General features: G+C 49.7%; 1 protein-coding gene across 2 annotated transcripts in view; it reads right to left on the bottom strand.

Moving 5' to 3' along the window:
- Window positions 1-463: 463 nt before the first annotated feature.
- The window catches only part of PRICKLE2 (prickle planar cell polarity protein 2), a 50,024-nt gene continuing 22,756 nt past the window's right edge, over window positions 464-27,731 (bottom strand). Inside the window, exons 3-8 of one of the 2 annotated variants that reach the window (XM_082059698.1) lie at window positions 20,686-20,799; window positions 18,904-19,041; window positions 18,369-18,572; window positions 16,021-16,207; window positions 12,907-13,770; window positions 464-3,118 (exon numbers count right to left, since the gene is read on the bottom strand). In XM_082059698.1, coding sequence (XP_081915824.1) covers window positions 2,250-3,118; window positions 12,907-13,770; window positions 16,021-16,207; window positions 18,369-18,572; window positions 18,904-19,041; window positions 20,686-20,799 — 2,376 coding nt within the window. In that variant the 3' untranslated portion in view covers window positions 464-2,249. Of the gene's footprint in view, window positions 3,119-12,906; window positions 13,771-16,020; window positions 16,208-18,368; window positions 18,573-18,903; window positions 19,042-19,301; window positions 19,397-20,685; window positions 20,800-27,731 lie in introns of those variants that run through there. The other variant, XM_082059699.1, reaches the window with a different exon arrangement.

The raw sequence follows: 27,731 nt of genomic DNA, 5'->3' as shown, positions 1-27,731 counted from the left end.
TATATAATAACCTGTACTTAGTGTCATACTTATTGCTGAAAGCAATACCCTTACCCTACTTACCAGGTCTGTTTTGGATAACATGGAAAGATCTGTGATCTAAGAAAAAGGCTGTTATTTAAAAATTACAGGTTGAAGTCTCCCCCAGCATTAGCCAGAGGCCCTCCCAGGGATTCTGGCTGAGCTGTGCTGACTTACACCAAGTGATGACTTGGCTTTTTTAACACCAAAATATGGGTGGGGGTCACCAACCCCAGGGAAGGTGCATAGTGTGCAGGAGATACTCCTCCATCAACTTCCCCTGCCCACCAAAACCACATCAGGGACAGGGCTGAGCTGGTTCTTGTACTTTCATTGCAAAGACCAGCTAAAGCAAAAATCGAGTTTTCTGCTCACAGTTAACCAAAGTCCTTAAGTGCAAAAACATACACACGAGACTCTGCCCTTTGGATGAATACTTCCATTTATTCCAACTGGAAAAAACATTTTTTTTAAATATACTTAAGTGTCATTTCTTTTTTTTTATCGTTGTTTTGTTTTTCTTTTTAAAGGAATAATAATTATCACATTGTCCTTTACAAACAACAAAATAAAATTCCTAGCAATAGTCTGTGGTGTGGAGACATCCATCTGCAAGACTTTTCTGCATCTGCTGCTTTGAGGAGGTGACGGGGTGTCCCACGTGCGCTCAGGGGTGCTGGAACTGCAGCTGGACCCTCCTCCCGGGGTGCAGGGCAGGGGCACCCCGAGGTGCTGGCAGCACGTGGGGTGAGGGCAATGCAGCTGGTTAAGCCTCTCAGCCCTCCTGGAGCTCAAAACCCAGCTTTATCTTAAAACCCCTAGGCGCTAACCTGCACCTTTGGGTGCCAAGAACCCCTTTTGCAAACCTGCTCCTTCCTGGGAAGCACCAGGAGAAGGCGGCATTGGCTCGCAATCCTCCGGCCGTACCTCAGCAGGTTAAAGCATACAGAGAAAAAAACTTACATCCACCATAACACAACACAGCTGGGCCCATTTACAGACCACTCTGGAGTGAGGACATCTCTCCAGGGCAGGATCAGGCCCGCAGGGAGCAGTTTGCAGTCGTTCTCCTACGTGTTAGGCAATATTGAGACTTCCACTTGGTAATGAACAGCAGTTAACATAACCCAGGAGACTAGAGCACCATAAGACAAATCTATATTCAAAACAATGTCATGCTGACATCACACAATTGCACCATTTACACTTTTATTTACTCCAAATAATAGTTCAACGTTTAGTAACTTCAACGTTCTCTACAGAGGTGTAAAATTCCTTCTCCGGCTTTGGTCATTTACAACGTTGCAGGCATTTGGTAGTTCTGTTCTTTCCTATATTATTATAATAATAATAACAATAATAATAATAATAACAATAAAAAGTCCATTTTGCAGCTGTCAGGATTCCTATATCTGACAGATGGAGCGTACCTGAATAATCACAGGTGTGAGCAGACTTCAAAATGCCACTGAGGCCTCTTCAAGATTTAATGGATCGGAAAATGGTCTCTTTATTTACCAGGAATGAAACAAACCAAAAAAAGGGTTAAAAAAAACCCATAACCCTCAAAACAAATGACAATTCAAACTCTCACTGATATACTTAAGAAACGTGATGATGAATTGGAAAGGGGGGGGTCCAAAGTACTGTTTGGTTAGCTCTGGTTGAAAACAGTTCTGAACGTGCATGCATTTTCCCAGTGACTCCTAAGATATAGAAATTCCTCTGATATTACAAAATACAAAAATATTTTCTCCAAACTCTCATTTACATTGCATTTACAACAATCATGGAAATAACTTAGGCTCCCACACTGTCCAAAAAAGACAAATTACCTACTGATATGGCTAATGGAAAACAAAAATGTGGTGGAAAGCAAAAGCTACTGGCAAACTGATGCTGAGAGTCAACAGTGGTAACCAAAACATATAGACAACCAGAACTCAAAAGGCTGGCAGTATCTGGAAGAAAGAGGAAAAACTACTGGGTAAATATTACAGGCTAAAGTGAAGTTTTTTTGTATTATTTTTCTCCAAAGTAAGATGTGCAAAATATATTCACCGTGCCCAGGATTATGACTATTTATAGAAGCCAGTCTACAACCTTCTTAGAAATCCCTATTCTTCAGGTCGTTTCTTTTTGTTACAATAAAAGCGCTTACATGATCTAAAACAGTGCAAGTTTGTGAGTTAATTTACATTCTCCCAAGGTGCCTGACAAGGATGCCATTAGGATATGATACAGTTTTTGCTCTTCTGTCTTTTCCGGCTGTGCAACTGTCCCCTGCCCCCCAGTGTGGAAGACTTGGGCATGCTGTACGAGCCGTACTTGTGCAGGAGCTCCTCGCTGGTCACGTACCGGAGCCGGGCGGGTTGGGGAATTGGCTCCCCAAGGAAATAGCCCTCGTTGTCAGACTCTGAAGAGGATGAGCAGGTCGAGCACCAGTCGTATTCGGCAAAGTACGGCCCCCACCTCTCACCCAAGTGGTTCTGCAAGGCGAGATCCGACACCGTCCGGGGACAGTGGCCATAGACGTCCCTGCGGGGACCCTGCTCCACCGTCTCTCTGCAGCTCCTCTGGTGCATGAACTGGTCGTAGTCTTCCCGGGCTCGCAGTGAGGGTCTCTCCTTCAGCCGGTAGCACTGCTCACTGGCCAGGTGCAGGGCGTTATCCGACCGGGAACGCCGAGACCGCCGGGGCCGGTGTGGGCGGTAATGCCGGTCATCGTCCCGCAGGTTAGTTCGCCGACGCGTGCGTTCGCTCATGGGGGCATGTCTGGAGCTCTCCTGCACCCCCAGTTTGCCCCCCGGCACCCCACTACCGTAGTCGAAGCTCTGGTGCATCCGCCCGTGCGACGGCCGCTCTCGGTAGCCAAGGGGGCTGGCGAGGTCGTGCAGGTTGGGCTCCATGTCCTGGTACTGCTGCACCGACAGCAGGCTGCGCACCGACTCGGCACTTCGGAACTGCACAGAGGAGTTCAGGGTGCCCATGTTGCTCATCTTCTCCGAGACGTTCATGCCCGAGTCTTTGCTCAGGTCAGGCATTGAGAACCTGGAGAGATGCTCCTGGCGTTTGGCTCCACCATCTGCAGAGAGGCCTTTGCAGGGAAAGGGGGAAAGAAGAAAACAAAAGAGAGGTAAGAAGGAGAATCTTCTATCAGCAGAGATGCAGGGAGAAGGCTGGGTTTAGCACAAAACTTATGCTTTAAAAAATAACTCAGTGGTTTAGATGCTGTCCCGAAGAGCCCTTCAAGATGGTGATTTTTTTAATCATATTTTTTTTTTAAAGAGCAGGCAGTTCCTACTTTGGGGAAATCACACCAATTTAAGGTGTTTTGAGTTGGACTCCAAGCTGCTTTTCACAACTTCCTTCCCCATATGTCTACACTGTCTGTGACTTGATAGGAATAACTAGTGATGCCAGTGAGAAATTATGCGTCAGAGGTAACCTGAGGCCTCCCTGCACACTGAGATAACTAGGGTGCCATGATCCGGCACCCACACCTTGTGCAATGATGACATGTTTTGAAGGACTGAACAATGTCAGGGGCAGCAGAAAACAGGGCCACTGACAAATTCAGGCTTGTCACCATGCTGCACCACACAGGTCCCCCTGAATGACACCTGCAGAGGGACCAAAGAAGCAGCCTTGGGCATGTACACGCAGTCGGGTTTCCCTGGAGGCGTGGAAACACCCGAGTCCCAGAGGGTCTGCTGGAGCTCCCCATATTGAGCAGGACAGCGGGTGGGTCAGGCTATCCCTGCAAATATCATGGGAGCTGCACGTAGCCAGGAGCCAGGAACATCACCCCCACTTGATGGGCTTCCAAGTTTGGGAAGGTACCCCGCTGGGTCTCTCCTATGAGCCAGCCAACTCTGAGCTCCTGCATGGTGCTTTCCTTCCCCTTCACCCAAGAGCAGAGAAGTGGGCTGTCTGCTCAGCACTTGCCCATCAATGAGAAACTCAACGCACCCCACATTGCCCTAGTCCTTGGCCTGTTTTCTGGGTGTTTCCAACTATTTTCTGAGGATCTCCATGTAGCTTCGACAACTGGCAGCAGTCAGCACTTCCATTGCAAGCTCAGGACAATGTTTCACAAGTTATTTCAAAGGAAATCCATTTCATCCCAAATCAAATGCAGAGTGTTTGCTTTGGCGCTCTTCTCCCCATCCCTCTCTGAGAACCTCCCCGTGCAGACCAAATGCGGGGAGCTGTGCACCATCAGCAAGATTTCAACATGACGCACAGCTCTTATGCAATCAACCAGAATTTATGACTTTGTAAATTAATTTAAAAAAACAACAACCCAACCCACAATTCAAGAATAAACTTCTTTTCCCCTTAACGAAAGCTGCTTATATTTCACTGAGAGCTCAGCTCCTTTGACATCAGCCACTGCCTGCCAGACCTGAACAAGGGCTGCTGTCACTAACCCTGCTCACGAGACGCTTCGGGATTTCTTTGGACTCAGCCTTAAAAATACCAGCAGATCCTACAAAGATGGGCAAGGTTTTCCAAATCCTCCCCTCAGTGGCACTGGGGAGAGCTTTAGCACTTGAGCACAAGCTGCTGCTGGGTCTCACATGATTTGGCTTTGCTCCCCAAGTCCCAGCCGTCACAGCCATTTATCTCTCCTCACTTGCTTTTCTTTTTTGGGGATGCTTCTGGAGTTTATGTTTGCAGAGGAAGGTAAAGCAAAGGCAGTCCCTGAATGTTGCAGGAGAAGGGAGAGGCTCAGTTAAAATAAGAGGAAAAGCCACCTTTGGTTTCAAAAAGGACACATTTTTCAAGCTGGCTTCATGTCTTTTTTTTCCCCAAGGCACGGTGATCTCAATCAAGCTAACCCAACCATGCCGACTGCTCTTTGGAAACAGCCCCGCACGGGTTCCCTGTCCCCTGTGAGGATCTGCCTGCCTGGGCTCCCCGCTCCCATAACGGGAGTGAGCGATTCCCCGCACATACCACCTCCCCGCTGGAGCCACGATCTTCTGCCTTTGATCCCAGTGACACCGTTTGTCACATCAGGCACTGCTTCACCGTGGAGGAGCCCAGCAGCCCCCCAGGGAGGGAAAAGCAACGTGGTGACACGTGCAAAGACCTCCCAAAAAGCCAGAATAACAGCAGGACTGCCGATGGAGCTGATCTGAATGTGAATCACAGCCACTGGCAGCCAAATGTGGCCTTAATCAGATCTGTCAGACAATAGCTGACGCCAAAGAAAATGAGCCCTCAGTGACATTTATGCAACCCTTCGTTAAGAGAACCAGCGTGGCTCTGCAATAAGAACATGCAATGGCAGAGCTGTGCAGGAACACAGCTCCCAAGGCCGTGGGATGCTTCTGTGGTGTCAGCAGATTGATTTTGGCAGCATCGTTTGAAAGGGGCTGACCTCGTCCCACCTCACAGGGGCAAGGGGTGAGCCACTGCTTTGCCCCCAGAACGCAGCCAGCCGCATCGGATGGCACCCATGAGCCTCAGCTCCCTCTGCCACAGCCATCTCTCTCCTCTGGTCCTGCATCCAGCAAGAATTAAAATGAGCATCAGGGGAGAGGTTTGCAAGACAGGAAATATTTTCAAATTAAGCAAGAAATTTCTGCATCCTCCACATCACCAGCATTGTGCGCAGCTGCGGTGACCAAGCGGGATGAACTGCGGTGAAACCTGCATTTCTTTTTACTGGGAATAAAGCAAGTTGCGATAAGTGGGGGGCTCTGGGAAAGGCAGAGCCAGCACTAAACAGGGTTAGCTCATGCAGAATGGGGGTCTCCAGCCCCTTGCCCACAGCTCCAGCAGACACCATGAGTGTGTTTTCTTTTCCTCTTCAAAAAATGTCGGTCATCACAGGAGGAAGCAATTTCAGACAAGGAGCCTGTGATACACGTACGGCTCATGCTCGGAGTGCAAGGTTTAATCAGTGATTATTAGGTCCGGGGGACATTTCTGGCTGTTCCTTCAGTCAGCCTGATTATAATTAAGCACACACATTTTAAGATCTTGAATCGCTGGGAAAATGTGGATTCTAAGAGGAATTTGGCATCTAGTACATACATCACCACCACCAGCACATGCAGCTCAAGGTGTGACGATGCACATGGCAAAACCACCCCAAGACAAATCAGCTCCATACCACAGAGTGGGAAATGCTCCCTGTTGAGGGGCCAAATGCATCTTTCAAAGCAGATTTGGGAAGCTGTGTGTGCATAAGCCTTTTTTTGGGATCCACACTACCAAGTGACCCAGCAAGCAGCATGGCCAGGGGCCAAGTAAACTTCATCTGGTCACTGAGGAGCAAATCTGTGCTTTTACAGCATCCCTGAAGATACTGAGAGCTCTGCATGGTTCTTACAATGCCCAGAGCAGGTACCAGGTTGAGGATGCAACTTCTAACCCATGTGAAACACAAAGGTGTCTCCAGGCTTAAATTTACATTTACACTAACGCAATGTGTAAAGTACTGTGAGCAGGGGTTAGGCCCAGATCAGTTTTTCAAAGCTCGCAAAATGATTCTGCTCATCTCTGCAGGGCCACAAAGCCTCAGCAAGGTGCAGTAGGAGCAAGCCAGGAGTGCTCCAGCTTGACCACAGCAAGTTCAGAGGACAGCAATAACCATTTGTCTAAAAAATATAATCTAGAAAACACAACCTAGGAATAAAGTTTGAAAGAGCAGGCGTTGTTTAGTCTAGAGAAGCTGAAAAGGATATAATAACAGCCTTCAAGCATGGAAAAAAATGCTTGCAAAAAGGAGGGGAATACATTATTCTCCAGGTCTGCGGAACGCCTGCAAGGAAAACTTCAGCTTGAAGAAACTCTTCCTGTGCTGTCACAGCAGCAAGTGGCCGGGGCAGCTCAGGGGCTCCAGTCCCACACTGCCCTGGATGGGACGAAGGCGGCACCGACCCTCCTCTCTTGCCATCATTTGCCACTTCAGAGCTGCACCAGTGCATTGAGGCCCAATCTTCTTGAATTACCAGTATTTATTTACAACAGCTGTAGCTCCCTCTTAATGAAGTGTTTCATCTGGGAACACAGCTAATAACCTGATAGAGCCCTAACCCGGAAAAAAGAGCACAGAAGGGGAGACCCCACCATGCAGCGGTGATTTTTTTCTAACAAGGAAACCTGAGAATCTGTTTCCTGAGACCATGCAGGGGAGCGGGAGCCCTGCTCCAGCCCATGGTGTGAGATGGTTGTTACCGCATCACCAAGCCCTTCCTGAGGGTGCAAACCTAGGGATGACATGCTGACCCTATGAGACACTACTTCTGCAAAACAACGCTCTGAGACACTGAGCACATCCATCCTTGTCTGCCCAAGAGGTACAGGCTCATGCACTGGAAGAGAAGAGATGGCACATGTTGCTGCCGCCAGCGTGGTGCGTCAATCGGTGGCCATCCCACCAGATTGGAGCCAGCACCCCAGTGCACATGGACACAGCAGGTTATTTTGCTGCCGTTCTCCACTGCGTGGGGCTGCCAGGCTCAATATTTCACCCTGGAGCCATGGAAACGCACGCCTTTCGGATGAACACAAGTGAAAGCTGTAGCTTGTCTGCGGGCGTTCAATATAAAACTTGAGCTGGCTACAGCGCCGAGAACACGAAACAGGTTCCTGGTTAACATTAAGGTTTGCTAAGAACATGCTGTACGATCTGCTCTGAAGTCCTTCTCCACCCATTTTAAGAACCATGTTCATCCCATAAAACATTGCCAAGGGAAATAACAACTGAACAAGCAAAATGACGGCACAAAGATATTCCTCGTGAGCATCACCTCTACAACCTTGCCACAACAAAGCACTCAGAGGCGCTTAAATCTCACCGCGCGCTTTGCTAAACCGGGGCGGCAAGTTGCATTAATTATGAGTTATTAAATCACTTGGCAAATGACAGCAGAGGGGCCACAGAGAGCATGTACGCTGGCTGTGAGGCTGGGAATGAAGCCCCTCGTGAGGGGAAGCAGCTCCCAGCCCCCATTAAATCAAACTCCCTGCGAAGCTGGGCTAACATGGAGTGATGCCCCGCCACGGTCCGCATCCCACTGCAGAGATAGCATCATCTGCTTCACCATGATGGGGTAATGCAAAACACCCTGACTTTGGATATTGCAAACAAACAATGCTGACGCTTGCTTTTCGCCTTTACATTTATCATAGTGTATGCATATACCTGTGCATTGCAGTTTGCACCACCTGAGCCCCATGTAAGTGTCTGCCTGCTCCAAGTGCAGCTAGAGAGGCACAGAAGGGGATGGTGCGGCATCTCTATATCCAGCCCCCCATGCCAGAGCCTTCTCTCTCCCATAGCATCAGGCAGGCATATCCTCACTGCCCCTGAAACCAGGTTTATTTCAAGTTCAACCCCAAGAACTAAAAAGGAACTTAAGGAGAAACAGCCTGTTCAGGGCTTTGTTTATAGCTCAGCCTCGTCTCACTTCTGCGCGACCTCAGGGCATGCAGAAATAAAGCAGAACCCTTATGTAACTGGAAATCGTGGAAAGCAAACAATTCGGGGGAAAGCAGAGCAATCAACAAGCAGGTCGCGATGCTCCCAGCCTCCCACAGCGTGCCCCTATGAGCCATCCCAAGGGTGTCGGGGTGGATTTCCGACCCGATCAGCCCCCCTATCCAGCTCATTGAAAGATGTTCCTACTCAGGTGCTGCCTGGGAAAGGGGTTGGATTTTAACCTAGTTTAACCCCTGTAATCCCCCTCATCAGCACCACCAGCTCCTACATCCTCCCTGGACAAGGCACAATGGCCAACAACCCCAAGCTCCTCACTGCCATCCCAAGGGTGTTCAGGAGCTGCTCCCAAGCCCTTGATGCAGCAGAGGCTGTGCCATTGAATTCTTCTTGGAAAATATACCCCAGCCCTGGAAAACAGGGTTTTTAATTCCCCACCCTATCTATCAGCCCCTCCTCAGGCAGAGGAAGAAGAGGGGACTAGAGAGAGATGATGCCATCAGGTCACTCAGCAACACAGATGTGCAGAGATCAGTGCTGACCCACCTGTATATTCATAAATTTTCTCTCTGGTTTCTGGGAAGTTGTTTACTCCTGGAAAAACAAACTATTTGCTGCCTTTGGGTATCTCATAACACAGATGATAGCAGAAATGTGCACCATTCATGTGAAATCATATTCCACCCTGTAGTGGCACCAGTTTAACATCTTTTTTTTCCTGGAAAAGTAGTATTTTTTCTCAAGAATACTTAAAATCTATTTCTCCTTTTGCATATGACAGTGTCACTGTTTAACGTGACTTCTGCCTCCCAAGCACGCCTGCTCTCTGCAAGTTGCACACGAAGAGACTGGTCCCAGAGGTACATTTACCCGCAGGTACTTTCTTAAGCTCTGATTTCTAATTCAGCTGCTAGGTACACGCAGCGCCTGCAAAACCTTTTTTAGAGGGTGACACAAGCACAAGAAGAGCAAAGCAGAGCAGAAGTACTGGGAGCAGTGCTGTGATGGACCAAGTATCTTCTGGAAAGTGATTAACCTCTGCTAGGATCAGGCTCCTCCTCATGAGAAAAGCTTCCTGGACAAACTCCATCTTAGCATCATCCTAATTGCTTAATGAAGGGAGACATAGGGTAAACATTGCTATAGCATCCACTGTTTAGTGTTGTTGCTAATGCCATTAAAAAAAAAAAAAAAAAAAAGACGAAAGCGGCCAAAGGAAATAAAATATAAAAGATAATATAAAATAAAAAAAAAAATAGCTCTCTCTTGGAAAACGCACTAGGAAATATTTTTTGCTCTTTGCTTCTCCATTTAATGGCCACGTTGGGCAGAAGGAAGAACCAACCTTCAAGATGACAACACAGCATATTGGATTCTGTCACAGCCCTTGGTTGATGGCAGAGAAGGGATTTTCAAACAGAAACATGGGAGGAAAGGAGAGATGCCCTCTACCAGCAGGAAACCGCCCTTTACCAGTGGATGTGGTTAAATCACATCAGCACTTGTAGCAATTACACAAGCACAAACCAGAGGATGGCAAAGACACCCCCATCCCATTCAAACCCCCAAACAAAGCACAAGGAGGGTCACACCTCCATCTTCCACTACAGTAATTTTGCCCATAGTGTGACAAAGGAGCACAGTTCAGCACTTTAAGGCTGAGCACCCAGGATTAACACAGTGTCACTTGTCACACCACCCCAATAGGAACTGCCTTTGAAGCCATTCAGTAGAGCCTGGGTGGTAAAGAGAAAACCTGGGGTCTTGCAGGAGACTTGGGGTCACATAGATCTTGACCAACCCAGTGGGTGACCCCCCCATCTGGCACTGAATGCATTACAAATGTTACAGGGGCGACATCTGTTCACAGGAGGCTGCCTGCTGGCCAGAGGACACAGACTACTGCTGCACACCCCATGAGTTATCTGCTTCTACTGACGTCTCTGGCTAATTAGTAGTTAAGTCATAATAGAAACATCACAGCAAAATCTGCTGTCAGGGAGGGACCAGCTTTTAACATGTGCTCTGCAGGTCAGGGACCGTTTGCCCTTCAGCTCCCTATTAAAAAAAAAACAAACCAAAAAACAAACAAAAAAAGCCCAGTTTTCAGTGATGCCATAAAATGTTAGAGGGATGCGGTGTTAATTATTTCACTTTATAAGGTGGAGCAACTGTGCAGCATCAGTAGCTCAAAGGGACCTCGTATGTGGATGCCCAGGATTTTCTTGCAAAGCAGAGCTGGGGTATGTAGGGTGGAGGGCATGGGGTGAGCTGGACCCCTGGGCTGTGCTGGGGGGAGCTTTGTGGGGGTGTTTGCTGGGCGGCAGGATCAGCTGTGGTGGGGAGTGTGGGAATGGGAAAAGCCAGGCAGTGGGGCACTGTGCCCTGACCACCCCCGTCCAAAAACCCAGTCTCCTGCAGACCTCAGCTAGTTCACCGAATCTCCCTGTCCCCAAAACACTGCCAATTAAATGGGATGATAATTGTGTCCTCTGTAATTGCACACATGGCCCCAGTGGAGCTGCTTGTTACTGCAGCAGTGCCCCCCAGCTTGAGCTGAGCCAGGTCCCAAAGTAAGGAAAATTATTAGCTCTTACATGTTAATAAAAACGCTATCACCTCACTCTGCAAAAGAACTGCTTAAATTTGTTGCAAGCTCCATCATGCTAAGCATCTGCTCCAGAAAGCAGGAAAGAAGCAGGTTGTGAAGGCAGGTACTTCCCATAAGGAAATTCATACTTTGGCTACGTATGGAGGATGGATGCCTTTGGAAAAATCTCCCTCACAGCATTTTAAAAAGGCATTTCTCAAATGAAAGACAGAATATTTTCACTCTAATATGAAGGCCTTGCCATGTTTCTTGTCTCTTGACCTGTATCCCGGATAACTTGTTACACTTCAGCTCCAAAGCATGCAACAACCCCTTCAATACTCAGGGATTGCTCATCCGACCTCAGTGTTGCTCAAGACTCTTTGTACTGATGAGCTTTACACAATACGAGTTTTTAGGAACACAAGCAGCTTTGGAAACATGAGGCTCTGCTTGGGAAAACCTTGTTTTGGAGAGCAATTCCCAATTCCCCCACCGTTTCACATCTATTTTCCCTCCCTGTATATCTGAGGCTGTTCGAGCAAAACCCTCTCGAGCTCCTTGGCTTCTCCTCTTTCCCTGCTCTACCACTCGCTAGTTAGGGACATCCTGGCTGAACACAGAGATCATTTCACCTCTTGGCGCGGGGCTGGCAACTTCCCTAAACAAACACACTGAAACCCAGTCACAGGGTGAGGAGGCACAGGCGTAGCAGAGCAAACCTGTCCGTCCAGGCGGGGCAGAGCGCAGAGCTCGGCTTCCTGGTGCTCAGCTCTGTGGGGCCCAGTGATGCTCACCAGTGTATCCCCACCACCAGTGCCAGCATCCCACAGGACACCCTCGGGACTGGGTACTGGACACCTCACAGACTGCTCGCTGCTGGTGACAGCAAGAAAGACCGACTGTATTTTACAGGGGAAAGGCACAGGACATGCCCAAATCCAAACAATGCTTGGCTGGAACGGAAGAAAGCTAGGGAGTGGTGAAGAAAAAGCAAGGCAGTATCTCCGGCAAGCAAACCAGGCTCCCTAGTTTCTTTTTCAAGAAGTTTTCTGCTGAGACTTGGAAGCAAGCGATAGCTGCGCCAGACGAGTGCAGCTCCAGCACAACTCCAGCAGGCTGCAGCAGGATTGGGTGTGCAAGGGGCTGAGCTGCCCCAGCGCCCAGTTGCAGACGTGTCTCTGCATGCACACCCATCCCCGCAGCCGCAAAATGAAACCCAAACACATCTGGGGTGAGAGGGCTGGGAACTATTACCCTGGGATGCGCTCACAAGAAACAGGCTCAGACTGATGGGATGAGCATCTCACCTGGCTTTTCCCTGCAGTTTCTACCAGAGGACTGGGGAAGAGGTGAAAAAGAGCCATGCATAGAGAGGGAGGAATTTCTTTTAACTAATCACGTGCTTGAGGACTGCATAACATGCAAGAGGGGTTAACTACGCCTATTTCAAAGCATTTAAAAAGGGCAGCTGACAGCAGTCCTTCAAGTACTGAATGCTGGAATGTGCCTCTGCATGAGCAGCTGGCCTTGATTTTTATCCCCTCTTCACAAAAGGGAGGATAAAAGAGCTTGAAAACATTTGTTCTGAGCTACACAGAAAGGCCAGCCATCTCTAAAGCCCTGCATTTGGTAAACAAGCAAGCGGAGTGTGAGGAGGCTGCCAGGCACACCGGGGCCAGGCAGGCAAGCCTGTGGCATTGAGCAGTGGTCCCCAAGCTGCTGGTCACCCCCATAATGTGCACTGTGTCCTGCTGTGGCACTGACCAGGAGCACAAGGGACCCCCCCACGTGAAGGAGATCTTGGTGTGGCTGCAGGATGACAGGGGTGATGTACCTGTTGCGTTGGAGAGCGCAAGGGACTCCATGGAGCCACGGGGTGTCTGCTCAGTGGGTGTCAGGTCCTCGGTGAATTTGAGGGCGTTGATAGGGTGTCGAGTGCGGCACTGTGGCGTCGGCATCCCGCCTTCCTCTTCTTCCTCGTACTTGGGGACTTTGAGACTTCCTCTGGTTTCTGGGAAACTCTGGTTGGACATGTCGCTGTAGCTCTCCTGTGAGCGAAGCCTCCCCGAGTAGTAGTCCTCTCTGCAGTCCTGGATGAAGCTGCCACTGTGGCTCTTCATTGCCAGTGAGGAGCTCCTCTTCGGGTTGCTGTAATGTTTCGCCCATAAATCTGGCTGCGAGCCCGGGACCTGGCTGGGGTTATAGGAGGTCCTTATGTTGCACTGACTGAGAAGCTGCAAAGGGCTTTGGGACTGACTTTGCTCCATTTTGTTCCCGTAGTGATAGAGCTCGTCCCTGCTCCTCCACACGTGCTCCCTGTTGAGGCTTGGTGTCTGGCTGGCCAGGCTCAGCAAATCCATTTGCAACGAGAGTGGGTCCACATCGGTGGAGAGGCGGTTGGAGGTGACCTGCAGCTGGTTGCAGGGGCTGCGCGCCCCCTCCTCACCCTTCCCCTTGTTCTTGCCAATTTTGGCGCTGCGGCGAGACTCCTTGGCTCGTGCGCTCTGGAAAGCCGAGTCGGAGGAGTCGGAGCCGTTGGGGTCATCGCCGACACTGCAGGCCCTGGAGCAGAAGATCTGCCCCTGCTTGGGCAGGAAGGGCCGTCCCAGCAGGGATTTCTTGCACTGGGCGCAGCAGAAGCAGGTCTCAGTGGCGTGCCAGTGCTGGCCATCATATGTCATCTGGCCCTGGTCAATACCTGGAGAGGGAAGGTGCAAAGTGTCAGAGTCAGCCCACGTACATCATTTCGCCCTCACCCAGGCTCTCTCTTGAAAGTCCTTCAGCAGGGTTGCTCTGACACATGAAGTTAAACCCTTTTCTAATTCCTTGCAGGCTGCAGGCCTTTGCTTGGGAGTTACTCAATGTTGGGAAAGGCAGCAGAATGGAGCCTCAAGCTATTCTGTATTAAACGGGAATATTTCCGATCGTAAATCAAAGGAATGCAAGAAGTTCTCCATAAAGTCCTTGAAGTCAAAGCAATAATATGCTGCCTATTAAAAAAAAAAAAAAAAAAAGCCTCCAACCAAACCATAGTGAGGCATTCGTGCTGCCTTGGTTAAGTATGTAATGGAGCAGATCGCAACCCTGCCCCTCACTGCTACCACAGCCCCATCTTTATTTTAGCTACTGGGGCCTCTTCTCCAAAAGGGAGCGGAAACAGCCAGCCACAGGGATCTGAGCACACCCCCTCGCCTTGCACCCAGCCACATTTCCCAGCTTGCCCCTTGGGTTAAGTGAGGCAATTGATGCTGAGAGCCTGTCCCTGGCCAGCAAAACCCCAGGGCAGCTCATGCCCACCGGCCAGAGCTGTGGCAGCACATCGCTCTTGGTCAGAGCTGCAAGCAAAGCTCCCAAGGTTTCAATTATAACGTTTATTTGCCTGTTTAAGCTGCCATTCATGGCAAAAGACCCAGTTACCTGAGAAACTGCGGGGCTGGCTGACACGGTGAGTGCTGCACCGCACGTGTGCATGCACGTGCTCGCACCCCCGCCGTGGCCGTGTCACAGGGGGGTCAATGCTGCTGGATAATTTACAAATGAACAGTGCATTAACAGTCCATTTCATTCCAGGCTAAACTTGCTTTAGCCTAATTGTGAGTGTCTTTTTTTTTCCTTCTCTTATAATGAAGGAAATGTTTTTATAGACGGGAGTGCTACACTTGTGGACAAAAGAGACAAGACAGTGGGAGGGATTTTATCAGCTGCTTTTCCAACACCCCAAAGCCATCATACAGAGTAAGCAAACAGCCTCTTTATTCGACCCCCAGCTACCCAACCCAAGCCTTACAAGTCTTAAGCTTGCGCTTACCTCTGATTTACCTGGCCCTTAAGCACAACGCTCAGTGACTACTGTGAGCACCTTGCAGCAAAATGGCTGCGGTCGCTCCTAGAAATGGGCAGATAAACACCAAAACAGGCACTTTGCCCCAAAAACCTGACAGTCAGCAGGCTCTGGATGGATGGTCAGAGGAAAGGACAGCAGATGGGGGAAGCACAAGAGAAGGGAGCACGCGAGAAGCGTTAACAGCTGCTTCTTCATTGCTCCGCAGCTGAGCTTTTGGGAAGGATGGGCTGCAGGTCACAGTGAACACGTCCTCCAAGTGCTTCAATGAAGCCCCAAGTCTTCCCCCCACCCTGTGCCATCTGGCCACTGCACAAGAGCAAAATGGTTTGTTTTCTTCTTTCCCTGCAGCCTATGAATTATTTGAATGCAAGAGCTCACCTCCACGGACAAAGAAAGAGCTGCCCGCACGCCTGCGAGCAAATGCTCAGCCAAGTGGCAAACAGGCTCGGGGAGAGCAGCGAAGCGGCTTCTCAGCACGCCCAGCTTACCATCCCCAGTGCTGGGGGGACGCCCACAGAATAAAACACATTTTAAATCGCTGTTCTAGAAAAACCTAGACTGACTCTGATGTGTTACTTCTTTCTGCCTGAGAACACCTATCTGCAGGTTGGTTCAAAAAGGCAAACAAAAAGAATAATGATACCTAATGAACTAGTTGGTAGCTCATTAATGCATAAGAATCCTTTGGTAAGTCTGGTTGGGAAGAACCTGTGACTCGAAGAGCCAGGCTGTTTACAGGAAAATGAGATTTAAAGGGAAAAAAAGCATGTGTTACATTAGGCTAGAGAAAGCTTTCACTAGCTGCAACAGCTCCTGAGGTTGCTCTCTGATAGTCCTCCTCTCTATGACCACAAAAAGGGATAAGCAGTAGTTTAACCAAACAAATCACTGTGCTAGCTCCTTGGCGAGATGCGAGAGGGGCACGAGCCTCCTCGGAAGCTGCAGGGCTGGTGCAGACCCCAGCCACAGGCTGTCCTGCCAGTGGCCCCAGGTCCTTGACAAAGACTTAAATCACAGAACGCAAAACAACAGCTCTACTTGTCAGAAACACCCTTCCCAGCAGAGGTTTTCCCCGCTCCCCTCCCACACGACAGTGGCACGTACCAATGTGCTGGGCGCAGGTGTCGCAGTACTCAGCGTAGAGGGACTCAAAGCAGCTGCAGCAGTAGGGTCTGCCATCCTTCATGATGTACCTCTGCCCCCCCAGCACCGTCTCACATTCAAAGCAGCAGAAGTGCTTCATGTGCCAGTGCCGCCCTTCTGCCTCGGTGCATTCATCGGCAAAAATGATCTGCGGGAGGGAAACACAAATGTGGAGCAGAGCTGATCAGAAAGTACACCTAGGATGTGGGCACCAACCAACCTTTGTGTCTCCTGCCCATGCACGGCAGCTGTGCCCTTATGCTCATATAACCTCCAAATTTTACAGCTAACCCCCCCCATCCCGCATGGGAAACTCCCATGGTTTGGCTTGTGGCAGAGGCACCCACCAGTTCTTAAGGAAATCCATTAAAATGTAAATGCCTCAGGATGGCGTTAATGCACAGACTACAAAGAGTTAAGGCAGAGCTCCCAGTAATGTGCTCCTAAGCACATCCATCAGCAGGAGGGGTCGATGGGGGTAATAAACACGCTTATATACAACCTATCGATCTGGTGGACTTCTGAAGAACAGAGCAGCCACTTACTAAAACACATTTACCCATCTCTGAAACAGCGACCCAAGTACAAAGGATGATCAAAACCACAAAAAGTGGCAGCTCTCTGGAGGGGAGAGAAGACAGAGCTACCTGGCTCCTCACCATCACCTCTGCCCCAGCGCCTGTGCTTATAAACATGACCACGGTCATTAAACCAGTGGGGAAACTGAGGCACAGAGCACTGTTAAGAGTGAGCTGGTGAAACAGCCATTTGAAATGGTTCCAGCAGATGCTTTCTTGCTGTCTCTGCTTCCCATTCCCGTACCATCTCTGCTCCCGAAGCTTTTCCCCTGCAGTTCCTCTTACCCCTAAGTTACTCTTTCTCACAGTTAGCACTGGATGTTTCAGGGGAAGACATGCGTGTTAAAGAAGGAGCCGAATGAAAGAATTATATGAGAATTTGCAGGGATAAAAAGTACATGAAAAAAAATTACCCAGCCTAAGCCACAAAGAAATAGGGCGAGTTGAATGGTTAGGAGTTGTTTTTTTACTGGTAACGTTACAAATTTAATCGGATACATATGTCAATGTTCTTTATATTTGAAGTGCATATAGCCTTGGATTTTTACTATTACACGCTTGCATAGATGGGACGTGGTATTTTATAGTACATATGGTTTTCCACACTATGATTTTCATAACTTTAAAAGCCAGAACAATTTCCTTCACCAGCCTTTTAAACACAGATTGACACTTGAGAAATGCTCAGAGGCGACTCTGTATGGTTTTCTGTATTTTTTTTTTTATTCCATTTCTTCAGCTTCCTATAGCCCATTAATTGTCTCTCTTGAAGCCCATTTCAGTTTGGTGTGTACTCAAACACTACTATATTGTAGGAAACACAGCTCTCATCCCACCAGAGGCTTCTTCTGGGGAGACAGAGAAGAGAGGACCATGACACACAGCTGGACTGAAATCACACAGCACAGGGGGTGAGCTGTTACTGGAAATGCTCATGCAAAACCCTGCCTACATGTAGGTGAGGATCCCTCTGAGATCAGCCCTAGGTAGACTGCAACTAAAAATCCCTGGGATGCTCATAGAAATCCCAGGAAAAGCTTGTATGAACCCCTGGCAAAGCCAAACCATTGTATTTTGAATGCATGTCTCCATGCAGATGATCCTCCCTGTGCCAACACACCCAGCACTATCAGGGTGGATGGAAGGGAAATAGGATCATACAATCATTTTGGTTGGAAGAGACCCTCAAAATCACCACATCCAACCATAACCTAACTCTGGCAGTAAACTATGTCCCCAAGAACCTCATCTACACATCTTTTAAACCCCTCCAGGGATGGTGACTCCACCACTGCCCTGGGTAGCCTGTTCCAATGCCCAACAACCCCTTCTGTGAGGAAATTTTTCCTAATATCCAATCTAAACCTCCCCTGGTGCAACTTGAGGCCATTTCCTCTTGTCCTATCACTTCGTACTTGGGAGAGGAGACCAACACTTCCATGCTACAACCTCCTGTCAGGTAGTTGTAGAGAGAGAGGTCTCCCCTTAGGCTCCTTTTCTCCAGGCTGAACCCCCCCAGTTCCCTCAGCTGCTTCTCATAAGACTTGTGCTCCAGAACCCCCATTAGCTTTGTTGCCCTTCTCTGAACTCTCTCCAGTACCTCAAAGTCTTTCTTGTAGTGAGGGACCTCCCAGTTGGCAAGGAGAACCCTCTTGTGCCATCCCCATGAGGGGCATTCACAGTGGGATGGATCTTTTAAGCAGGCAGGAGCCGGGGTGAGCTGGCTCTTACCTCATCACAGGCTGCGCAGCGGGGCTTGAGGCACTCGGCGTGGTGCCTGCCGCAGTAGATCTTTCCATCTTGGTAGAAGTAGATCAGGTCGACCAGCAACTCGTTGCAGACGCTGCAGATGAAGCAGGGAGGGTGCCAGCAAACGCCATGCCCCGCTCGCGAGGCGAAGACGGCCATGTCCCCTCCGTTGATCTGGCCACCACACTGTCAGAAAAGTGAGTGTTTCAGCTGGTGTTTAAGCCAGCTGCTTTCGCAACTGGGGCAGAAGATGGTGCTAATTCCCAGCTTCTTTCTGCTATCTCTTTTAAATTCTGTTTTATGGCCAGGATATCAACAGCTTCCCCCCAGCACCAGGCCAAGAACTGAAGTTACTGCTCCACATCAAATATTTGGGGGTGCTCTCGGCACGTGCCTGACAGACCCCAGTGCCTGTAGCTGGCAGGGGCACAGGGTCGGTGCTGCTCCTGTGAGCTTTGCTTAACTTCAGCTATTAAAAAACTGCCCCACCTCTGTCAGTTCATCAGCTGCTACCTACCTGCTCGCAGATGGCTCCCGTCATGGTTACAGGGAATGGCCGCACATTGCCTCTCCCTAAATTTTCTCTCTTCCTTTGATTGCTGAAGAGTTTGAGCTCCCTCTTCTCCTCTTCATCCAAGGAATTGCAATAGCGGACCTAAAAAACACAGGCGATGCTGGTTGTTAGGGGTATCCCTGGCTCCCCAGGCTGTGAGCTGCAGTTCCACAGGCTCTGCAAACCCCTGCACAGGGGTTACACAAATGGACCTCGTCCTCAGCTTAGGGGAAGCTGGAGAAACATCAATGTCTGGGCTTCAGTCATCCCAGGGCTTGGTCAAAATTTCAAGAAGTAGAGAGGAGAAGAAAAGGCAGGAGGAAGGCTGCTCTCCAAGCACTAGGTTTCTAAGAAAGTCTCACCCAGATCCAGGAATCATACTGATGGTTTTCCTGCTTTCTCCTTATGTCAGAGGTCTTACTGCAGCTTCAAAATGTTTTATTGATATTTCTAGAGCACAGCCAACTTTCCCTGTACAAATGACAGAGATCCAGCTATGTGGGAGCTCCAACTATTCTTTCAGTGTAGGGTCAAGTTTGCACACTTGCAAAACCTCTGCACTGGAAGGTACTAAGGAAATAAGCAAAATAAAAGGATATAAACGATGAATGACACAATATCCCCAAAGCTTATGAAACTCAGGTTTTCCTCTCTATTTTCATTCCACAGGCTTAGCCTCTGGCTGACTGCATCTCAATGGAGAATAACACTGAAGAGCAAAGGTGGCCCTATGTAGCATCAGCATCTGATCCAGCCTCCATGACTTTAGAGAGCAGGCTCAGGAAGCCAAGCAGGGTTATTCACATAAGCAAGAAACACAACTCAAATTTACAAAGGAGCAAAACTAAGCGTGAGGTGGAAACTGGATACAAAAATTACCAATTTGCAGAAAATACATGCAGGCCTCTAGCTTGCAGTAGCAGTGTTCACGTGCATTTATCCCTATATTTTTCAGCTGTCAGAGGCTGTGGGTTTTCAGTGTCTGCTAGTGAAGGCGGGCGGGCAGGTTGGGGCCCGAGGGCGTGAGGGAAGAAGCCCCTTCCCGGTGCCTGGAGCTCCCCTGGCGCTGGCAGCACCGCGCTGTGCCCATGGCACCCAGCCATGCACAGGCAAACTCATTAAAATCTGACCTAGATCAAACGAGTTACCTGCATGTATTTTTCAGAGTGGCTTCTTCAGAAAGTAGCACGAAAATATTTTTTTTGTTTACACATGGAAATTTTGCGGGCTACTGGAAGCCGTTGTTCTCACCGGTGAGAACAGGACGTCAAAGACCAGACCCTTTGTGCTGCCTCACATCTTTCTTGAGAGATGTGAGGTTTGTTTGCTCTGACTGGTCTTGACTCAACCTCTGGCTTGCCGAGCATTCCCAGCTCCCAAGGCTTGGCCCCGGTAAACCCCTCCTTGGCACACACACTCCCACTCCCAAGGTGAGTTGGAAGCAGCACTTGGGAAAAGGCTTTTGCAGCTTTGGATCTGGCTCCAGCTGATCTCAACAGCATTTCAAGCCACTTTTCACGTGGCTTTGGCCTCCCAGGGCTGGGAAAGTGCTTTTATTTCAGAGCACCAAAGAAGGATGATTTTTAAAATTTTAACTTTAGAAACAAACAAGTCCCTCCCTGCCTCCAACATAACCCAAGAAGGGAGCAAATAGAGCACTTGAACAGCAACACAACCAAACTCCAAGTAAATCCCCCCCAAAAAGCAGAAAGGGCCGATGTCCGAGGACACTTTTCGGTTACTAACCTCATTGTCATGTGGCGGCAGCTGATGTAAAAGCTGCTTTATGCGAGATTTTTCTCCCGGGCTGTTGACGTAGGGAACCTTATCCTCGGGCAGGGAGCTGTAGTACTGGTGCACCTACGGAGCAAGAGAGAGGACTGAAATGGGGCTCCCAGCTCAGCCTGTGCCCCCATGCCCAGCTGGCAGCCACCCCCTGAGCCAGCAGGCGCTGGGTCTTTCCCATGATTTCCATCCAGCAGTGAAATGCAGCCATGCGCTGCCTTTACTCCATCAAGAAGGAGAGGAAGCAGCCCTGGCGAGGCAGCGGAGCTCGTTACCGTTTGCTCGGTCAGCCTCCATAGCGTTAGCATGTTTTGCCGGCTGTGGGGATGTGTCGGCACCTGCCTGGACAGGGGAGGTTAAAAAGTCTGCACCCCGGCAGCCTCCGTGTTGCTGGCTATCTCAGCCTCCACCTCCATCAAAACCTTCCGGGCTTTTTTCTGCAGCAATTTGTGGAAATAAACAGGAGATAAAAATCTGTTGGAAGGCTTTTTTTTTTTTTTCTCTCTCGTCTCGGAGCGTGTAATTAAAATCAGCTATTAAAAAGGCAGCACGGTGAGGCATGGCATGCCCAGGCGCTGGAGGAGCCCGGAGAGGAAGCACACCCCGAACCCCGGCGTCTCTCCTCCGACTGACACACCTGGGACGTGCACTCAAGGGCCGGGCTGGGCACCGGGATGGGACTTGCTGGATGAGGATCAGCTCCAAAATGGCCACAGTGACGCTGAATGGCTTGGGAAGAAGGTAAAGGTAAGGGGAAGCTCTCGTTGCTTGGCCGGGATTGGAGTCTCTGTCACCCGTGATGCCTCTGGATGTTTAGGCAGAAGCAGGGGGCTGGATGGCTTCCTTCAATCTGCGCTCATCTAGAGAGATGCAAACTCTATTCCCAGTGCATGCAGCTTTCTGTTTTTGCCTTGTTGGGATTAAACCCGTGAGATGCACCTTTGGCTCTCAGACACTGCAGCAATTAGTTTCATAGCGGCTGCACCGCCTGCAGCTTGCGCGGGGCTTTTCCCAAAGAACACTTGTTTTTGCAGTTGCTTCTGATCAGCTTTTTCCCCTCACTGTATGTCTTGGGCTTTGGCCTAGAAAGCACCACCTAGGCTGGCTTTCCCCAGAGAAGCCCTCTGCCCACATAACCCCACAGCATCTGTGGGATGATGAACTACCGTGGGTCACAGGGAGGGATGCAGACAGAGGCAGGTGACGGGGTTGGCTGGCAGGAGACCCTGCCCACAGGCTCACAGGCTGCTGGGGGTGCTTCATACGTGGTGTTACCTTTAACAGGAATAAATCACTTTTTATTCCCAAATAAATATCCAAAATGAGCATTATTCAGGAATAATTACTCTGCATTCAGCTCATCCCTGGTCTCACTCAGAGCTACTTGTGAGCAGAACTGCTCCAGTGCTTGCAACTGTTTTTCTTCTCAATTTATGGTTCCTTCCCAAGCCGACCCTAACATCAACCTTTTTCCACCATCAGGTTTTGCAGAGAGATTTTTTAGCAGATTCCTACCCGTAACTCTGCAGTGCTGATGACAAGGGAACTGCTCAGGTCACCAAGCTGAGGAACATGCTGAGCACATGCCACTGTGAAACCCTAAATTTGTTTTGCTAAGGCACAGCAGAAACAGACCCACCAGCTATGGAAACTGTCAAAGAAAGAAAGGCTGCTAAGGATTTTGTTATGTTAAAAAGAAAACAAACTACATACATTAGAATACTTACTTTGCATCTATAGAGTGTCCTTCATCCAGGGACATCAAAGCACATTAAAAACACTTAAATTCTTATGACATGCTACACAGGAGCAAATATACACCCTGGAAAGGACTATTTGTAGCATAATGATGTCAAACGAGCTCCTCAAGTTCATGCAGCTAGCCTGCAGCAGAGCTTGCAGCTGAATATCTCCCGGCGATGCCCCGGCTCCCATACCCTTCACTGGCTGCCAGGCTGCGCCTCCCCGGCCGGTATGGATGCCTGCTGACTTCTCTTGCCAGATTCCCCACGTGCGGGCAAGGCTGCTCACTTTCCCCCATGCTCAAGTTGGTTTGTGTTTTTATTTCTTGCAATTAAGTTTTTTTGCCCACTGAGTTCTTGAAGTCGGCGGAGACTAGAAATGACTTTTCTTTTTCTGAAGAGCTGCCAAATTCCATCAGGCTGCTCCGGTCCCTAAAGCAACGAGCTGTAAGACGCTCACCCTGGATGAAAAGCAGGGATATGAGCTTTTCCTTCGGCAGCCCAGGCAGTGCCTTCCCAGAGGCCGACACAGCGGGATGTACGTGCCCAGCTCTGCTCCTGCTTCCGCTGGGAAGTTTTCCATTTAGTCTCAGCAAGTCCGCGGGAACTGGCTCCCATTGTACCAGCAACATAGCTCGGCAGGGATGGGCGATTTGGTTTGAAGAGCAAAACAAAATAAATATAACAGGCTCCAACCTGTGTTTTGTTGCCTGAAACAACGTGAAAGGATTTGCTTTCAATCCCCATCAGCCAAGGGGACCTTCTGCTGGGTGTTCACAGAGGGGATGGAGCGGACACAGCTGCCAGTCCTTGCCCAGCATCCGTGGGACATCTCATGGGCTGAAAACCCTTTCCTTCTGCCTGTCAATGGCTTCCTCCGCTGTTTCTTTTACACCCACCTTCCCTTCTGGGGACAAACCAGAACCAGGGTTGGATGTTGTCAAACAGATCCTTTCAACTGGGGTATCACTCCTGTCCCGAGAGGTCCAGCCAGAGTGCAAGACACAGAGCAGAGGGATGCCCCTTGCCTGGGCTGACGTTAATTCAGGCTTGTGCAAATACGCTCTCTCATCCATCACTGATTCCCTGTGGATTGTGTCTGGTTCCCTGGATGGGAGAACAGAGCCCGGGAGGGACGGGGCACAGGCTGACAGCATCCCCTGCCTCTGCGCTCAGCCGGCCGCTGACAGCATTTCCCACCCTGTGAAAGAGCAGCCGGCAGCTGGGCTGGCACAGCCCAGTCGGGGTGCTCATGAGGAAAAATAAAGAAGGAAAGGGGGGATTTGCAGATAAATTTGTCTTTTCAGGCAAAAGGCCTGCAGAAAATGTTAACTCACTGGAAAACTAAAACTGCTCAGTCTGCACTTCGTTGTTGTACAAAAGGTCAGGGTTTTCCAAGAAAATAACTCCTCTTCCATCCAGCTCTGGTTCAGAGCATGGAGAAGCCTGTGAAGCCAGTGAGCCTTGCAGGGCCACTGCGGCCAAAAAGCCTGATCCTGACCCCCAGGCACCAGCAGACGGCTCCTCACTGACCTGACAGGCTCTGCAAAATGAGCTGCATCCGGATAATGAAAACGGTGCAGGACAATGACCCAGGATGGATAAAATATCCCTTTTAAATCATGCGAGATCTTCAACTGTTTTATTATTAAATACTTCTGCTGTACAACACAGCAGCTCCACATCCTTCTCTTTCCCCTCGCAACAGATCTACTCTGCCCACGATTATCCTGACAAGCGTCATTAACACACACAAGCCACTTGTGTGGCCAGGCTCGGTTTCATCCTCAGTTTCCCCACTTGCCCCTCTTCACTCTGACTTCTGCTCACATCCAGACAGGAGAAACCCCAGAGGAATCTGGAAAACATCAGACTGAGTTAAAACAAGGCTTCAGACAACGTCAGGGGCCCTGATGCCACTGGGATGGTCTGGAAGTCAGGCTGGCTGTGGCTGCTGTGTGCCGCTGCACGCTGGCCGGGCAAGCCCCGTCCTGCCCCGGGGAGGTCTCCCAGGCATGGGGATGGGCTCTGTGCCTCAGATATCCATCTTCCCTGGGTGTTATTTTCACCTTCAAAAGGAAAACGTCCAAACGCCAAGTGTTGCTAATGAAAACTGATACACATTTTGGAAATTAACAGCTGCTTTGAGCTAAAAGGGGAGGGGACAAGGAGGGGGGAGATAGAAATTACAAAAGAAAGAAGCCAGGAGAAAGGAAAGAACGCAATGTAAAATGAGGGTAGGAAAAAGCCTTTAAAGTGGAGCCAACTTTATTCAAAGGCATTGAGGAAAGTAATTACATTAGTTTACAAATGCCTTTGTGTTCTGCAGTCTTCCTAGGTTTGGGGTGTGTTTCCCATTTAACTCTGACAGTTTACAAACCTACCCTGTCCCCCCTAAGTATAGCCAGGACTGCAGCTTCTCCTGGCAGTCCCAGGGGTGACCAAAGACAAAACCCACACCAGAACCTTTGTGAGGAAAGTTTTATGCCTTCTCCTAGAAGGAAAAGTTAGCAAACAACCTGTGAATTTAAGTCGTTGATGAAGTATCTCTTTGATCAATGAATTAAAGGGAGTGGAGGGGAAATATGTTTCTTATGCCATGAATCGCTGTTGGGAAGCAGCATTCGGTTGTACTCACCCCGAGTACAACACCCCTACCAAAAGCACCCACCAAACCGGGCTGTTTGGGATGACTGTACCACTGGGATGGACTACAAAGGAGCATGTGGTGTCCTGGCACGGCTCAGCCGATGGGTGCCGACTTGCTCAGCCAAAACAGCCCCAGCACATCCAGCTGGGCAATGTCGCCTGGCTTTTGTGAAACCAACAAACTCCAAAACTGGCTGCAAGGCTTTTGCAAAGAGCCCTGTGAGGGCTGTATGTGCCAGCCTGCATGCAGCAGTGCCTGAACATGGATGTCGCCATAAAGGGGACCTCGGTGGGTCAGCCACCACTCAGGCACAGCACAGTAAGTCATCACATGCAGTGGAATCCGTTCAAAATCCAGGAACACTGGCATTCTCCGATTTTCCCCTGTGCCCAGGAGAGGACCATTGCTTTAGGACCGTGCTGGGGGATTCCACACCCCCAGCAACACACTCCACGTCAAACAGGGATGTACCACACCATTGTGGGGATCTGCCTGCACAATGATGTGCAGGGCAGCATCTGCTGGAGCACGTGTGTGTGCCGTCACTCGTGGCCCCGTCCCCTGGCTCGCTGTGTGCGAGCTCCCACGAGCTCTGGCTGCAGCGGGAGGAAGGCGGCCAGCGGCTCCAACAAGCCTGTACTGGCCTGGGAGAGCAGGGCTGCTCCTGTGGCTCACCCTCTCCTCCCCAGCGCTGGCTTTTTAGCCACATGTCAGGCATTAAATGATCTTTTACACCGAGTACTTAAAATCAACAGAGAAACTAATCCAATGCCTTTGGTATTTCTCTCATTCCTTCTGGCTGCCCTCGGAAAAACAAAGGGGAAAAAAAACCCAAACGAGCCACACGCAAATAACCCTCTCAACATGTCTGCAAAACGTTGCAAGTGCTCGTACACGTACGCTCACACATGAGCTCCACAGATGAGAGCACGTGCTAAACTAAGAAATGGGGTCAGTGTGCTTTGGCCCAAGTCTGGCACGTCCTCCTTTTCCGTGGCCGTTAGGATACAAAGCACTTATTTATTTCTTGAATCAAAACAAACCTTGCAGCAAGACCAGATGCTCCAAAACTGAGAGGAGGGCAGGAAGTGCTGGCTGGGGCTGCCAAGCACAGGGATCCAGCTGGGCACACACCCCAGGAGGGGGCCGGGGTCCCCCCGAGACCCCAGAGCCCCAGCTGGGAGAAGACCCTTATCACCCCCAGATCCATGAACGTGCCTCTGTGCCGGCATGCAGTGCTGGGAGGTGGATGCAATCCCCGGCGCCGGGCGGTCCGGCACCCTGCAATGCTGGGTTTGCTCTCGGAAACTCGCTCCCCAGTCGCAGGGACAAAGGCAGGGAACAAAGAAAAAATAATTTTCCTAAGTGCTATTTGTTCTGGCACACTCTGCGGCTCTCTGTGCGCTTCTCTCCCATGGCTAACGGCAGCACAGTCGTTCGAGTGTTGTTGCTCACCAGTTGAGAATGACATCCATTCCTGCCAAGCCTTCGGAGCAGTTCTTGGTCTGTAAGAGATCCTGCGGAAGCATTGCTTCCTGCTGGCATCAAAGAAGAACATTTGAATGAAGGCCATACATCCACAAGTTTTAGAATTGTGAAAGTGCATGCCATGATTTTTCTTCTTTAAGCAGTAATCGAATTTGGATTGAAAGGAGCCAGAAACAGTGCTTTCAAAATCATCTGAAAGTGGTCTTTGTGCTGCAAGGCACTGACCGGCAGAGCCACTCTCACACAGCTCTGTGTCCCCTGGAGCAGCAGCAATTATCATAATCATCTGCTGCACTGATCATAGCTGATAATTCCCCTGGGTCTGCCACTTAAAACGCTCTTGTATCTTTAAGTCGTAGGGTAGTGTACTAGAATAACAGTGCAAGGAGGAAAAGCTGCAATTGTACACCAGAATAAAGCTCCAGGACAAGTTAATATTGTGTAGCCTGAGATTTCTCTGTTCCATCTTCCACTCCCTGCTCTTCCCCTGTCTCTTACCTCTGCTGATGACCACACAAACTTAAGAACCAAGCAAACTCCATCAGGTGAGTAGTTTGGTTTCTGTGGCCCACCGAAAGCAGACGATTCCCTCCCTGAGAATAAGATTGCTCAAAGATTAAATAATTTTAACAGCTCCCATTGGCTCACCACCACCAGGCAAACACCCGGGACACAGAAATGGAGCAAAAGCCCAGACGCACAGTTTTGCCACCTTTTTTTTTTTTCAGCACGGGATACACTCACACCTCCTCCATCCGCTCTGCAAATAGCTCCAGGACCTCCTAACCCACTCCAGCCGTCCCTAAGTCACGTAGCACTGGCATCACACACGGAAAAAGCATTTTGTGTGCAGGATTGCTGCTCTGTCGGCTGGCAAGCATTCGGCATGGTCCGATGCCTGGAGGCTGGATTTAGACAGCTCCAGCCTTGAAATAAGAGCTGCTAACTGCCAGGCTATTTAGATACCAAAAGAGTTCACTGGGGAGGTGATGGACTTACCCTACCTCAAAGTGAAACTGCAGAGCTTTTAAAAATGTGCTGAAATGCAGCTTTTGGGTAAAATACTACAGTGCGTATATGTGCAAGAGGGTAGAGTTAGAGGTGGCTGCAGCTTCTGGCACTGGCGT

This window comes from Streptopelia decaocto (assembly GCF_964273445.1).
Source record: "Streptopelia decaocto genome assembly, chromosome: 8".
In the NCBI taxonomy this organism is placed as follows: Eukaryota; Metazoa; Chordata; class Aves; order Columbiformes; family Columbidae; genus Streptopelia; species Streptopelia decaocto.
Note: the sequence above shows the minus strand (reverse complement) of the source record. Positions and strands in the feature narration are given on the sequence as shown.